The 15522-nt window shown below is 31.0% G+C and overlaps 1 protein-coding gene across 5 annotated transcripts; it reads right to left on the reverse strand.

Moving 5' to 3' along the window:
* Nucleotides 1-386: 386 nt before the first annotated feature.
* Nucleotides 387-15522, reverse strand: LOC112689800 (run domain Beclin-1-interacting and cysteine-rich domain-containing protein). Of its 5 annotated transcripts, none has more exons than XM_025563663.1 (12): nucleotides 15467-15522; nucleotides 12083-12255; nucleotides 11478-11614; nucleotides 10562-10745; nucleotides 9764-10498; nucleotides 7004-7166; nucleotides 6483-6796; nucleotides 4881-5017; nucleotides 3658-3840; nucleotides 2965-3147; nucleotides 2064-2217; nucleotides 851-1078 (listed from the first exon to the last, which is right to left on the reverse strand). In XM_025563663.1, exons 2-12 carry the CDS (start codon nucleotides 12242-12244, stop codon nucleotides 851-853), a joined length of 2580 nt encoding a protein of 859 aa, XP_025419448.1. In that variant the 5' UTR covers nucleotides 12245-12255; nucleotides 15467-15522. The 5 variants fall into 5 exon arrangements, with proteins under 5 accessions (XP_025419467.1, XP_025419448.1, XP_025419456.1 ...); XM_025563671.1 differs by lacking the exon at nucleotides 15467-15522 and adding an exon at nucleotides 13561-13958; XM_025563676.1 differs by lacking the exon at nucleotides 15467-15522 and adding an exon at nucleotides 12321-13545 and having other exon boundaries at nucleotides 12083-12244.

Below are 15522 nucleotides of genomic sequence, written 5' to 3' on the forward strand. Positions count from 1 at the left end.
AAAATTCATGTTCCCTATCTTAGTGCACTATTATTACACAATATTTGTAATTAATATAAAATTTAAAATAATAACTAAGTAATAATCATCTAAATTATGTTATAAAAAATTATCTTTCATAGGGCTGATCGGTAGTACTCTTCAGTCTAAATACCCATCTTCATACAAATCAAGATTAAACCAATACCCGTATCTCAATAAAATACTCTTAAATAAATATATAGTTTATAGCTACTAAATAATATAAATTATTTTACAACATTACATTTATTTTTCGTATGTAATTTTATTTATCATTGATTTATCCATTGAGAATGCGAAAAAATCGATTTATTTTTACTTAGAATCACTGTAAAACAATTTTTGCCGCCCCCTCAAATATTTCAGGGGACTATTCCCTCCCCAAAGTACCCTTTTAATATGACCCTGCACACACACACACACACGCACGCACGCACGCACGCACTCACAACGGACGAAAGAGTAACACAGTGGTTTTCATGTTATTTCATATAATATAGTATACAGAGCAATAAATGATTAAATACCGCCAGAGCGGTCGTGTGAATAAAAATAAAATAGTGATCTACCTACTGGTAAAATAAATAAAATAATAATAATAATAATAAATACTAATCAGGTAAATCAGTAGATTAAAAGAATATCGAATAAATAAACAAAAAAAATTATATATATATATACATATATATATATATATAAATAATTAAAAAAAAAAAAAAATAGAAAAGAAAAAAAATCGCAGACAGAAACGTTTGATTGATTGCAACGGTAATAGTTGTGTGTTTTTCGGTTCCGCCCCGGACAACGACGATGACGACGAACGGGAAATTTACGATTGTACGACGGAATCCTGTCGGTCGTTTTGATTGTTGGTCCTGTTGAACATGGCCACGATCCTGGGGCATCTGGGGCACGCGGGCACGCCTCGCGAGTGGTAACACTTTTTGTGGTAACACGATCCGCAGTCCACGCACCGCGTCACGGTCCCAAAGTCCCAGGGGAACAGTACTTCGTTCTTGTTGCACATCTCGCAGACAAACCCTCTCGCGCGGCACAACTGGAACATCGCAACGCCGCGTGAGCATTTCTCACCGTATCACGCGCGTAAAAATCGCGAATTGACAATAGCGAAATCGCAGTTCTTTATAATTCCTCTTTTGAATACTATACATATTAATATAGTATTCGGATAAGTTTCAAAACTTATAAAACTGTAAAACTATAGCCTGTTTTATTAATAATTAGTATTTTTAACAGTATAATAAATATTCTTTAGCAGTAAGCTAAATGTAATAAAGAAAATTTGAAATTTAGAAGAATTAAAACGAGAACAGTATAATGCTGGAGAATAACCAGAGATAAAAAAAAAGTACAAGACTGTGCTTTTCATTCGTTAATTACATATTATAATACTAATGATAATAAGAAATCTGTAAATGGTATAGCATATAATTTTTCACTAAATGCCTAATTTTTTTTTCAAAATTATTATCATCAAATGCTTATTCGTATATTTTAAGCATTTTTACATCCGCGATTTTTGTTTCGCTATTTTGGCCGGATATCAAGCACGTGACGCACGGCAGTGGCGTAACTGCATGGGAAGTAGCTCCCCCCCCCTGTTCAGCAAGTAAACTACGTTCCGCGACTGATATGCATTCATATGGAAATTCAAAGAACGCACATCGTATCGCTTTTTTTATTTTAAACGCAAACGCTTATTATGAAACAATAAATTAAAATATTAAACAGATAATTAGTAGACATGAAAATTGAATAGGAAATCCAGTTTATTACTGTAACGAACACCATAGCAAGAAAAAAACTCTGCTACTTTAATAGGTACTGATTGTAACTGGAATTATCACGTTTGATTCGGGAATTTACTGTTGAATACGTCAACATTGTTAAACTATTTTAATTATTTTATAATCTCTCAGATATGTCCAAGATCCTCAAATCATTGCCCTCACTTTGCCCCACGATTGATACGCCACTGCATTACGGTCATGTACAGCGTTTGTCGGGTTAGCGTTTTCTACCTGACAATTCACGATGTGCTTGTTACAGCTGATGATCAAGGATTGCAATTTTTTCCCCAGTTCTCCACTTTTCACATCCAGCATGTTCTGAATGGAAAACAAGTCGGGCTTCAGTATTATATGAGCTTCCATGGTGTCCAATGGTTCTTTTAACCTACGTGCGCAAACAACAATAATATAAGCATCACGATCACACCGGACAGACAAATCGGTACACGGTCGATGGGCCGAATACATTATAAAGTTTATCAAAGCTTTAGCGTCGCAAATCATTATTTTTTCATCACCACCACGAAACCCATTTACAATTGATCTGTCGTCATTATTAGTAATTTATATAAATGAAGAATACTATTTTATATAACACTAGTCCAGTACTGTGACCGATTGAAAAAAAAACCACGGTTGAGTTTTATGCCATGAAGTATGCTAATATTTAAATCAGGTGCGTGACATATGTATATACAAAAAATTATCTAACATAACAGCTTTGATAAATATTCATTGGGCTCGGAGACTACCAAATGTGTAATTTTATTAATATAATATTACAATTAGTATAATGAGCTAATTTATTATTATGATAAAAATAATCGCTACCATAGTTAGCATAATCTATCGAGTCTTAATTTTATATTATCCATATTTCGTACTGTCTTTTGGGCTACTATAGCTTAATAAAGCTTAATAGATAGATGCAGATATAAAAATGACGCAGTTTTCAGTGTACAAATTATCAAAAATATATTTTTATGGAGGCCCATCGACTGTTTGTCTCGTATAGGTTAGGTACGTTGTTCGATAGACACAAGTGAATTTGTGTACATTGAATGACGGCAAAACAAAAACGGAATAAAAAAACAAATCACATGACAAAAAACGATTGTTTCATTGCACCAACCTATCCGCGTATCTGCACGAGAAGATGAAATCTTTGATGTAGTACAACTGCAACCGGTACAATCGCACCCTGTCCAGGCCCCTAGCGCGTTTGTACAGCACGCTGTTCAGGTCGGCTATGTTGAACAAAGGGTCGAATAACATTTGCTCGAGTAGAGCGAACGAGAAACATGACACTGGGTACCTAGAAGAGACAGAGAGAATACGCATATTATAAGGTTCTAGGCCAAAATAACGAAATAATTAATCGCAAATATGAAAATCGCGAACTGATAATAGCGAAAATAAAAATAGCGAATTTTAAAATGCGCGATCGTGCATAATAGCCAAATTTCAGTTTCTTGTAATCTCTATTTTGAATACTATACACTTTAATACATTACTTGGATATGTTTCAAAACTTTTAAAACTATAACTTATTTTATTAATAATTAGTATTTTTAATAATATAATAAATATTTTTTAGGAGGAAGCCCCCCTACTATATGGAAATTTATTGATGTAATAATAATAATGTAATATTTTCGTTCTTTTTTAAAATTAGCTGTTTTTATTTTCGCCATCATTAATTCGCGATTTTTACATTCGTGGTTATTGTTTCGTTATTTACACCGGATACCATATTATAATACTGTCGTGCAATGCGCTGTCAGAGGCACCGCAGTTGCACATCACTTTGTACCGGCTGACGTACTTTGAAAAGTCCCATTTAGCAATTATCCGGCCGGGTATGACGGCGGTCTTGTTCACGTGGCACCCGGTGCAAAAATACCGACCCAAGTAAAAGCAATAGCGGAACTTCGAAGCGTACTTCACCGCCACTTTTGTACCACAGCCAGCGCACTTATAACCTTGCTGTTCCATTAGGTTTTTTCTACTGTAAACACAAAAAACGAAAAAAAACCAATAAACATACACAATAATGATAAACCATGTTACGCACACACGTTTTTCTATATTCATTTAATTGCACTCGTAATATTATAATATTATTATTATTATTATTAATAATATTATTAAATTTAATATTATTTGGTTTATTTGATAATAACATCTTCGTGATCTTTATTATTCATTATAATTAATAACAATAAAAATAATAAATGTACATATTTAATTTAACTACTATGCATTAAAAATGCTTATTGTTTAATATTTAAGTAGTTTAAATAATAAAAGGTTTTATATTTGTAAAATAACCATAGATATTTTATATTTTGATAAGTAAGAAAAAATAGTTTTTGTTCTACTGATGCGTAAAACTTAAAAAATATGTAATTAGTAAGTAGAAATAAAAAAGTTTGGGAATCGCTACAAGTGTAGATCAATATTATGGATTCTGTTAAAACGTTTTATTATTCATATTCATGCGTGTTGTTGTGAATTATTATAAATGATACGAGTAGTTGTTAAAAATGCTATGAACTTAAAAAAAGCAACGGACATATAAATACTTGATATTTCCGATTCAAACAAAAAAATGAATGTCTATATCAGCTTTATGCAAAAAAGTTGAACATTTGGTAAATTACAATTAAATTACAATTTTTTTATCAATTTTCAATTTGTTAACAAGCAGAATACAACTTTTGAAGTATTATCTAGTTTTAAAAATATAGTTAAATAAGTGTTCATCCTTAAGTTCAAAATTAAAAACCTAATAATTAATTTTAAATTTAAGTACTCAATTTTATGTTAAAATATAACGACCACTAACCTGCAGTTTTAATCAAACACATGACGTATACAAGCAATAATTTATAGAAACCAACTTAATGAAGAAATAAGATTATGAAAGGAGAGTACTTCTTGGATATTTAAAAGTTTTAGATAAAACGTAATAATTAACAGTACAAAATCATGACATATATAACTGAAAAATAAATAATTTTTAAAACCGTATTTCTGTATACTTACATGGGAGATGGATGACAAGTGAATATAATTTGAGGCCGCGGTGGTGCCCAATCATTTGTTCCTCTTAGTCTGGAGGAACTTTTCAGATCTTCGGGTTCGTGAGGGTTGACGGGCCAACTCGACGGCAATGGCAAAATCTAAAACAGACAATAATGTTTTGAGAGAAAAAAACAAAATTTTAATAATTTCAGTCAAACATTATTCATAAACTAATAACACGTGTAAATATACTTAATGCTATTATATTATCAATATAAGAATATTATTTTGATCAAAAAATGCTCATTTATCAATACGAATAAAATTTAATTATAATCACAGACTGATTTTATACAAAAATACACAAAGACGGTTATCGGGAGGGAAATTTAAGAACTGCGAGAATAACTGCATCATATTCAAACACATTTATATTTTATTTTCATACTTAATTTATAGTAAAAAATACACTTTATAAATATAATTTTTACAATATTTTTCATAGAATATTTCTAAATCGAAAACTAAAATTAACCATGATATTGTTTAACTAATTTTTAAGCTCGGCGTTGACACTGAAATTTCTAAACACAGAATCCATCGTCCGACTTGTAAAATGCAATAATAATTAATTAGGGAAAAGTGGCGAGGGTGCATTTGAAACGTGCAAGTGCTCAACACTTTATAGTACCTAGAACATTCCAATGTCAGTGTGTCAAGTGACATTGCAGTCAAAGCCGTGCTTGAAGGGGGCGATAAGGACAATTCTCCCTCTTAAGAGATTTTACACAAATCATATTTTGTACGGTTTCAAACCTTTCAATACATTAAACGAATAAATACAAAACAATTTATTATGTTTTAGAAACTATTGATTATCATCACATTTAAGAATCTACGTAATTAACGTCGATAGACGGATGAGTGAAGTGTACGTAGAGTAGAGAGTGTAGGCATATATACGGCCAGTATATGTTGACAATGACATAAGAAGTTAACAAATTATTTTTAAGGACTAGAAAAATAATTATAGATTTCGATTGAGAAATAAATAGTTGTGCTCTGTCGTATCACAATAATACACTAAAACATATTTGTTAATTTTTTTCTATCAATTTCATAAAATATCACCACACATAAGATTTTTTTATTCGACACTGCCACTCTACGTACATAAATAAAATAAAAATAATATTAGACAGACGCTATGATTTTCCTAGACGCCGTGTCATCACAAAAAGACTACGGTCACATCGATATCCAAAATAAATCTAATAAATTATAATTATTGACATAATATAAAATACGTAATACAATATAATTACAAAATATAAATTCTGCGGATATGTAAAAAAAAAAAAAAAAGTACGTTATATAATTGTTTTAAAAACATATGATAAAAAATAATTGAATTTTTTTCAAATGCAGAGTGCCGGTTCCTTTGTTATTTCGACGGTACGGAGTTCTGGATTTAGAAAATATTTATATGCACGTGAAACTATCCTAGTGTATCCCTTTTTTCGTATACAAAGGTTGAACTTCTTCACCCTCCCCCGGAAAGTCAACTCCTGAATACGATACAGCAATAATAAATAACTAACGTTATACAATAACTACGCATACCTGTTGGGGTGCATCGCGTTCCGATATCAACCACTGGACGTTGACATCGACAGGCCAATTGTTCTTGTGGCTAATCTGACGGATCAACGAGCGCGCGACGCTTTCCGCGGTGACCACGGACGAGCATGAGCTGGCCGATCGCATTCGGTCCACGTTCGAGTACAGGGAGCTCGTGGACGAGCTGCACGCGGAAAACCTCGATGAACCGTAGCTCTCGTTGTCCAAGTCAAACTCGTCCATGTCGTCCGTGGTCGACATGCTGGAGGTGGTCGAGCAGTAAGAGGACGTCAGGGAGCTCATCGTGTGATCGGTAGCTGGAAAAAAGTTTTTGTTTTTCAAAAAAAGCACTTTTTCGCATCGGATTAGTGTTTAAATCTACGCATGACCACCATAACCAGCCTTACCCCTCGGTTAGAAAATCGACATTATTTTAAATAGCAAACCTTCAGTTAACGTTTTAATGTAGAACACGTAGATCTAATAGAATTATTATTTTGATAATAATATAAAATATTAGTTACATTCGGTCATGCAATCGGAAGACGACGTGCCAGTGGTCCTTGGTTGGTCGACTTCTAGTTTTTGTCTACGCCGACAACGAATCCTTTTTTTCAATCGATTTATTTCTTCGTCGCTCTCTTCGATTATTTCGTCGGTAAAATTCAACTTTTGATTGCATTTGATCTGAAAACATCAATAATACATAATAATCATGAAAACACATCAGCAGTCATAACAGAACGAAATCATAACAATGTGATCATTGTACGTATCAAATGTTCCCGCTAACAATGAAATAAAACAACAAAACGTTTACTTACGAAATCTAATTAAAAATAATCCGTAAATCGGGGCATATCAAATTATAATCAAGTAAATAATAATTACTTTAAGTACAACGGTAAATAGATAAATTCAAACGTATAAAAACAACGTATAATAAATAGTGACTTTCTAAAATAATCATGAACATTATAAATCAATAATAGTCATGCAAGTACATACAGCATATATATATTTATGTATTAAAAATAATATATTACATTATATACAGGGTTTGGGACTTAACAACATTTGCATACGTTTTTTATTTATTGTAAAACAAAAAAGTTTACGAAATTAATTAATTTCTTAATATCATGATTTCAAATCCAAAATTCGAATACGCATATTTTTGTATATTTCATAGATTTTGCAGAAACGTGCTTATTTGTAACTTTATTGTGATCCTTTCGCATATTTTGACTAGCGATTCATATTTATAATAATAACTCATCTATATTATTATAAATAAATATATTAAATGCATATTTTACCGTTTTTTAGTGCATATTTTGGTATTATTAAGCACTGTAAGTTCCAAACCCTGATTAAATATAATATATACTATGTATGGATATAGATTTAACGTTTTAAGTATTAAAATATGTATGAGATCTTACACATAACACCTATAGTGAGTTACACATGTGGTATGTATATTAAGGGGCACGTGATGGTAGTACCGTTGTGTTGCGGACGTATAGGCATTTGTGGAAGTCTCCGTTCGACGGCGATAGTCGCGGACGGATTATCGACGAAAAAACGAGTATCGCACGCAGCCTTATTTTCTAGCTGTTTTCCAACACTCGACTAGATGACTTCTCGGAGAGCCAGGTTGTAATTGTCTATATAACTTGACCAATACGAATGTTACGTACTTGCAGAGAAAAATTATGTATAAATACAAAACATTGTTACATAAGTACCTACCGTGTAATCAGGGCCGGCCTGAATAATAGTAAGGGATGGTACAGTTTTCGAAAAACAGACGATTTTCACGGAGCAGAGCGACGGTTGAGGTGGAAAAAATATATGTGCATACAGAACGCAAAGAATTAAAAATAAAATTGATAAAAAATAAATTGAAAATGGGGTGGTGTCAAATCAATAAAGTTTGATTTTATACAATAGTTTTGTATTATAATTTCAGTTCGTCCAGAAAAATATTAAAACCTCATATTTTGGTATTTTTAAGTGTAATGTGTGTCAGTACATTTAGACTTAAACTACTAGTAATTAAAAAATATTGTTATTGTATATAACTGTTTTGATAATTATTTTAAAGTAATAAAAATAAACTTGTTTAAATTAGATCTAATTTTAATAGAATATTTTTTACATAAAATCAATATTAAATAATATTCAATGAGAATTTGCATACAGATCAGATACAAGCAAAGTTAGACCATAGTATTAGATAGATTTAGTATTCCACTTAATATACAATAGAAATTGTGAAAACTTTTTATAATTACATAGATATAGATCATACATAAAATGTACCTCAAAAATATCTCTATATAATATTAAAGTGTGCATCTAAGGGTATATATGATATATACACACATAATCTATGTGAACTGGTGAACTATGCATGTATAATATATTTAGGTAGTAATTAGGGGCAAACGCAGGGAACCATTGGAGTACGGTTTGAAAATATATATATATTATTTGCAAGTCTTATGAAAACTTTGAAATAACTATTCAATTATAAAAATTTCTGATAAGTCGGAGAAGGGAGGGGTGTAACAGTAAAACAGTATTACATATTAGAACACATCAAATGGAGATTATAATATGATCATGGTCCAAATTAAAATACTAGCCCTGCTGCTCTGATCAGGCCGACCCTAAGTATAATAATGTTTGTACTATACAACACACAATAGAAAAACAATATTTTTGAAATGACAAAAAAAAGAAATAATTATCATAACAATTTTTAGTCCCGTAAATCAGAGAAAAATATTAACTAAATTAATGAAAAAATATAATTATAAAACATTATCAAAGAATAAAATAATTATGGCACAGTGCCTCAGTAGAAGACTTCAAAATTGGATCAAGTTGTAAATTACAACTGTCACATTTTTAGGTAACTACTATTTTAAGCTACATAATATTATACGAATTATATTCTGCCTCTTATATATGAAACTGTAATACAAGTGCATAGTTTACTGACTTAATAAAGTTAAAATTGATAAAATTCTAAATTGTAATAAAATATTTACCAATTCCACCAGAATTAATTATAATTGCAATCATATTTTGATAGTAATAAAAGATAATGATTATTAATAATTAAATAAATTGAAAAGCTAGGGCTGTAGTTGTTATATTTTAAACTTAATAATTTTTGAAGTATATTCATTGATAATGTATTGTATTCACATTTTTACAGAATTTCTAAAACCAGAATAACAATAAGAAAACAATAATAATTGAACACTAACTTGTTCAATAGTTCCAATAATTGCTTCAGAAATTTTGAAATGTGCGTTTTCACGATCAAGTTCAGCATTAGCTTGAACAAATTGTCCTGAAGACAAAAATTTGAATAAATCTTGACCGGGAAAATATGAATTAATTAATCCAGGTGTTCCAGTGTACTTCGAAGGTGGAAATTCATCATAAGGTATTAATGTTCTAGTTCCATCCGAAATATTACTTCGGGTGTCATCATCAGATTCTTCTAGTATTTTTGATGGCAGTCTTATCAATTTTGATTGTCGTTTTATTCGTTTGGATAAATTACTGTGATTATAAAATATTTTTTCTTTCAATAACTGATGTTTATTTGAATCAACATTTTCATTTAGAAGTTGTTCATAATTTACATCTAATAACTTAGGAGTTGAAATATCAGAATCGGCCAGGTTTAAAAAATCTAGTTTATTGTCTGATGCTTGAAAGGTGTCATAACTAAAAGATCGCCTTAGTTTTGGTCGATCTAACATTTTGTGCAGATCTGGCCAACTTTTGTGATACTGTTTTAAAGATAAGTGCTTAATCTTACAACTTGGTAAATTGTTATGATGTTCTGTATTTGTATCATTAATTTGAACTGAAGTATGCTTTAAAGGATTTTTCAGTGTACAGAATTGTTCAAAATACTCATCATGTGTTTGTTTGTACGATGATTTTGGTAGAGTAGAACAATGTTCATTTTTAGATGAATAATTCAAATACTAGAAAAATTTTTAAAACAATAAATTAGTGAATTATTAATTTATCAATTAAAGATATCTTACTAGTTTTGGATCGATTTCCAAAAGTAAAGAAGGTTGATTTAGCTCAACAACTTTAAGACACAACAAGGCAGCATCACTGTATGCTTTTTGACATAAAAAAGCTTCTGGTTTATAACACTTATAAAGATGATCTTTATCAGATAACAACCATCCAAGTTTTTCGGACAACGTATGATTTTCTAGGCTGAAATATCAAAATTTATAAGGTAAAAATATTATATTTATATTTTTTTAACTGCAGACTAAAACACATAAAACAATCTAATTTTGAAATTTAAATTTTAAATTTTAAATCTTTAATGTTGGTAATACATAAATTATTTTCATGGATACAGAAAATTTATAATTTGATAACTATCTCCCAACAAAAAAATAATCAGACTCTATGAGAGTTAAATTTAAAATAAGGAACTACTTATACAAAACAACAAAAATTAAACTATTACTTTTTTTACTTAATTGATAAAATAACTACCAAATATAGTTTTTACATTGAGTGAGTAAATTAATTAAAATGTTAATAGTTAAATAATAAATAGTTTTAAATAATTTTAGTAGATAGTATTTATATTAATAAAATTTAAAATTTAAAAAAAGCATTATAAGTCAAATATATATATATATATATATTTTAAATCTTTATTGTTTTATAAGATTAATAGGTATGCTGAATATAGATAATGTAAAAAATCTTGTGATAGAAAGTAGTAAAAATGTATCAACTTCAATTCTTTTAAATATTGATAGAAATATTTAAAAACTCTAAACAGTTATGATACTATTTACTAATAAATAACAATTATTATTATAAGTACATAACATTAATTATTAAATTATTTAATTAATTAATTAATTAATTTAAACAGTTTAAATTAAATTAAATTTGTTAAGTTACTCATTGACTCTTATAATATACCTTTTATAAATCCATAATGATGATTTGTCCAAATGTTCATTTTTTGGGCAGGAATTTTCAAAGAATGTACATAATGATGCTATTCTTGGGTGTAACCAATTTATTCCTTGAATAAAATTCCAAACTGCATCTTTATTCTTAATAATACAAAAATAGTTATAATTATTTTGCTTAAGACAATTGAATCATTTTTAAATAGATAATCTAATAAGTATCATCTAACAGTGCAATCACAATTATAGTAAACACTAATAGAAACCTAAAGGAATATTCATTGAGTATATAAAATAAACAATCAAAGTTATTTGTTGTTGTAGTAATCAATAAATGCTAGTTTAAAGTTACTTAGATTCCAACAAAACAACATTTAATATTATAGGTAGTAGGAATTAAGAAAATTTTTATTTATATTCATATATTTAATATAAGATAAAAATTATTTTTTCATAATTTGAAGATCATATTTTCTTTTTCTTTTGGTAACCCAGTATCGCATTTGTAAATTATCCTATTGCGTGACTAGCTAAAAAAGTCTGGACACACCTATGGTACATGATCATTTTTTATTGTTAACACGCCCATCATGATTTCTCATAAGTACTTACATTTGAATTTAATGACAAACATCCATGCCTGAAGATAGTCATCATGATTGAATGAAGGCGATCTAAGCCACCGCACACCTCCCAGGTACTGGTTCGACTGGACATTGACAAACATTCTACAGTCGATTTCAATCTGTCCAAGAGGGCAGGCAGTTCTTCCATCTATTCGAACACTTAGTATAACACACAAACCCGATTTCAGTACACTGATACACAATAGTTCTCAAAATCAACTTACATAAACAATGGTTATTACTATTATACATCAGCCCGTGACTATAATGTAACGAATGAGGATTGAGCGACATAAATGTACGGATTAATATCATGTACGGGTACATTAAAAATATAAATATTGTTCGGGCGAACGAGTTAAAAAACGAAAAAAAACGACGTGGAGCGGTACGAACGAAACAAAATATTACACACCGGCTGTTCAAAATAACCCGCAGTCGTGGTAGAAAAATATAAAATGTTCATAATTCTTGATTTTCGCGACAAAATTATAATAGTTGCGATGTAATTGAAGCGAACAAATAAAAAAAAAAATAATAATAAATAAAAATAAAACAAATGAAACTGATAATACGGTAATGTTATCAACGAAATAATACGGACGGCTATGTCGTCTCGGCGACGCAGTAACGAGTCCATTAGCCGTGTAGGCAATTTATACGTGGTGCATTCGCGTGCATCCGTTTGCATCGGATGTTCGGGCGAACGTCATTGGGTACCGTTGATGAATCACATTCGATTTTTCGTATTTCAGCGAACACGTTGAACACTATTCATTCGCCGGATCTTCTGTTGAAGACAATCCGAAAATGGAATTCGACGTCCCGCAAACATTGACAGCGCGAGGGGAGGAGCAAATAGGCAATAGGGGCAGTTGCCCAGGGCCCCCCGGTTCTGATTTAATTGAACTTAAAATATTTTATCAACAGAAATTATAAGACTCAAAATTTATTTTACCCAGGGCCTCGCAAACTTGCACCAGCACTGCCCGCAAGACAAAATAAATCGAGTTATTAATCAATTTTAATTCACCACTTCAAACGGTGAACACATGGGCTAATCGAAATCGACACTGACATTTCGGACACTTTTTACGCGCATACTTAAACTAACTAACCGTATGGAAATGTCGGTCGACAAAATTGCAGCGCAGTTAAGACGCGTTGGCGTGGAATTTCGCAACAATGCGTTGTAACGATTATCGCACTGAACGTGGGAAACACCTACACGTTCGTGAAATCATGTTTTTCGGTTAACCGAATGAAAAATTTAATAAAAAAAAAAAATTAACACTCCGTTTGGTCCTCGTGACCGTCTGCTGTCGATAAAACAGTTAATATGTACGGATTCGTTGTACAAATGTACTATTTTGAATTTTGCATAATCGATCTGCATTGATCCGACGCTTATCGCTGGGATAATTATTATTCACTGGTAATCGGTACGATGACTTATTGACTTACGAGTATAAAGGCCACAAATGTCGTTTTCACTGAAAAATAACATGTTGAGAGTAATATGTTTCGACTGAAATATTATCCGCGTAGTAATCATTGAACTAAGAATCATAGTATCGGAACACGCAATTTAAGTATTCTTTTATTCGTATCACAAATACGTCTGAAACATATATTCTTAAAAAAGCATATTTTAATATTGTGTAACATTGAAATCTTAATTTGCATTAGGTAGAATACATAAGAAATAACATTTCATTGGCATTTTCTATATGCTGCAGCCCGGGTTGAACATGACGTAATTTTATTGCGTACATATTGTTCAGGGCCGGACTAGCCCATCGGGATACCGGGGAACTCTTTGGCGAACCGGTGTCCGTGAAGCCAGTTTTTAATTTTACCATGAATTGTTAAGAACTATAATATTTTTTCGTATCAATCAATATTTATTATTTTATTTTATATTATAATTATTATAATAATATATTATAATTTATTATAATTATTTTAATTTCTGGCTTCTTATCAAGGGTACGGCACATACTTTACCAGTTTTTCCGAATGTATTCCTTCGTTTATTATTTTCATATTTAGTTGCAAATTTTTTGACTGTGAATTGCCTGATCATGAATTTTTAATAAAATTTAAAAAAAACTGGTAAATTAGAAGTCATTTAATAAAAACATTTATCTATACCTTGAATCACGTCGATGACGAGGATAATGATAAAAACAACTTCAATAAATACAATAACTGTACACACGACCTATAAATTTGTGTTACCTGTTGTTATACACTGCTTATGGATATAATCTTTATAATGATGCTTATATCATATTGACTTTGGCATACAAGTTTTCACTCACTTTGCCAACGACACAAGTAAAATAATTTTCTCTAAAGATTTAACTATAAATATTATAAGATTATCCTTTTTATTTTTATAGTTTGCTCGTGAGGAGGGTTATATTTATCATTAGGAAAGATAAGCAAATGTCTATGTATGGTATCCGTTATTAGAAGGCCTCGGGTTTTTATGAACCTTTTTTTAAACTAAAACTTTCATCGTATAAAATAAATAAAATCGAAATAATAATAATATTTAAAAAGAAAAAAAGATCAGCCACAATTTTCATTTTACGTAAGCGCCTCAAAATGCCTAAATCGAGTCCTGCTCATGAGATATCGTTCTCTACACTTGAACGTATTAAAAAAACTTTGAAAAGCACATTATCCGATTCATACTTAGAATATTTCATGCTAATGGCAGTAGAGAAAAAAAGTGAATTTATGTCGACGCAAAAGCAACCATTGATCAGAAGAAAAGTGCTAAAGTGATAAAGTTACTCGATAAAGAATTCCCGTATAAATATAATTGTTTCGCTTTGTAATTTATGTGGTAAATTTTATTTAAACGAATACATAATACTGCAATTTTTGCGATCGTACACGGTTGTATGGTTACACGGGGGGGGGGGGGGGGGGTTGAACCACTCATTATCTTGAAAGAAAAAACGAAAACAAACACCGGCAATAATTTTACGTGGACGATTTCAAGTTGCGAACACCGACTCCGGGGGCGAACCGTATGTCGTGTGTAGTTACGAGCGATTGAAAATCGATTCCACTGTTGCAAACAACCCGGATAGGATCGCGCCGCGACGTTCGCCCGGACTCGTAAAAACGTCGTTCTCGATCTATGTATTACAAATAGTGCTCGACTTGAGAGGGGTCGCACGGGGACTCCGACTGATTTTCAGAAATGTTAGCGTGCCCTTACTATTATTACGTTGTAATCATAACGCTTAACAAGTTTTGGGGACGGTTTTGGTATCTTTTCGGAAAAGCAGAGTGCTCCTACCCCGCTTTGATTTTGCCGGGTCTAGCACTGTGTATTTAGTGAAAAACGTACCTGTTGTTGCCGCAAAAAAAGGTTGGCCGGAACGAAACGTCAGCCGATCGGGGGAC

Source organism: Sipha flava, unplaced genomic scaffold, assembly GCF_003268045.1.
Source record: "Sipha flava isolate LNK unplaced genomic scaffold, YSA_version1 113_pilon_pilon, whole genome shotgun sequence".
NCBI classification, from domain to species: Eukaryota; Metazoa; Arthropoda; class Insecta; order Hemiptera; family Aphididae; genus Sipha; species Sipha flava.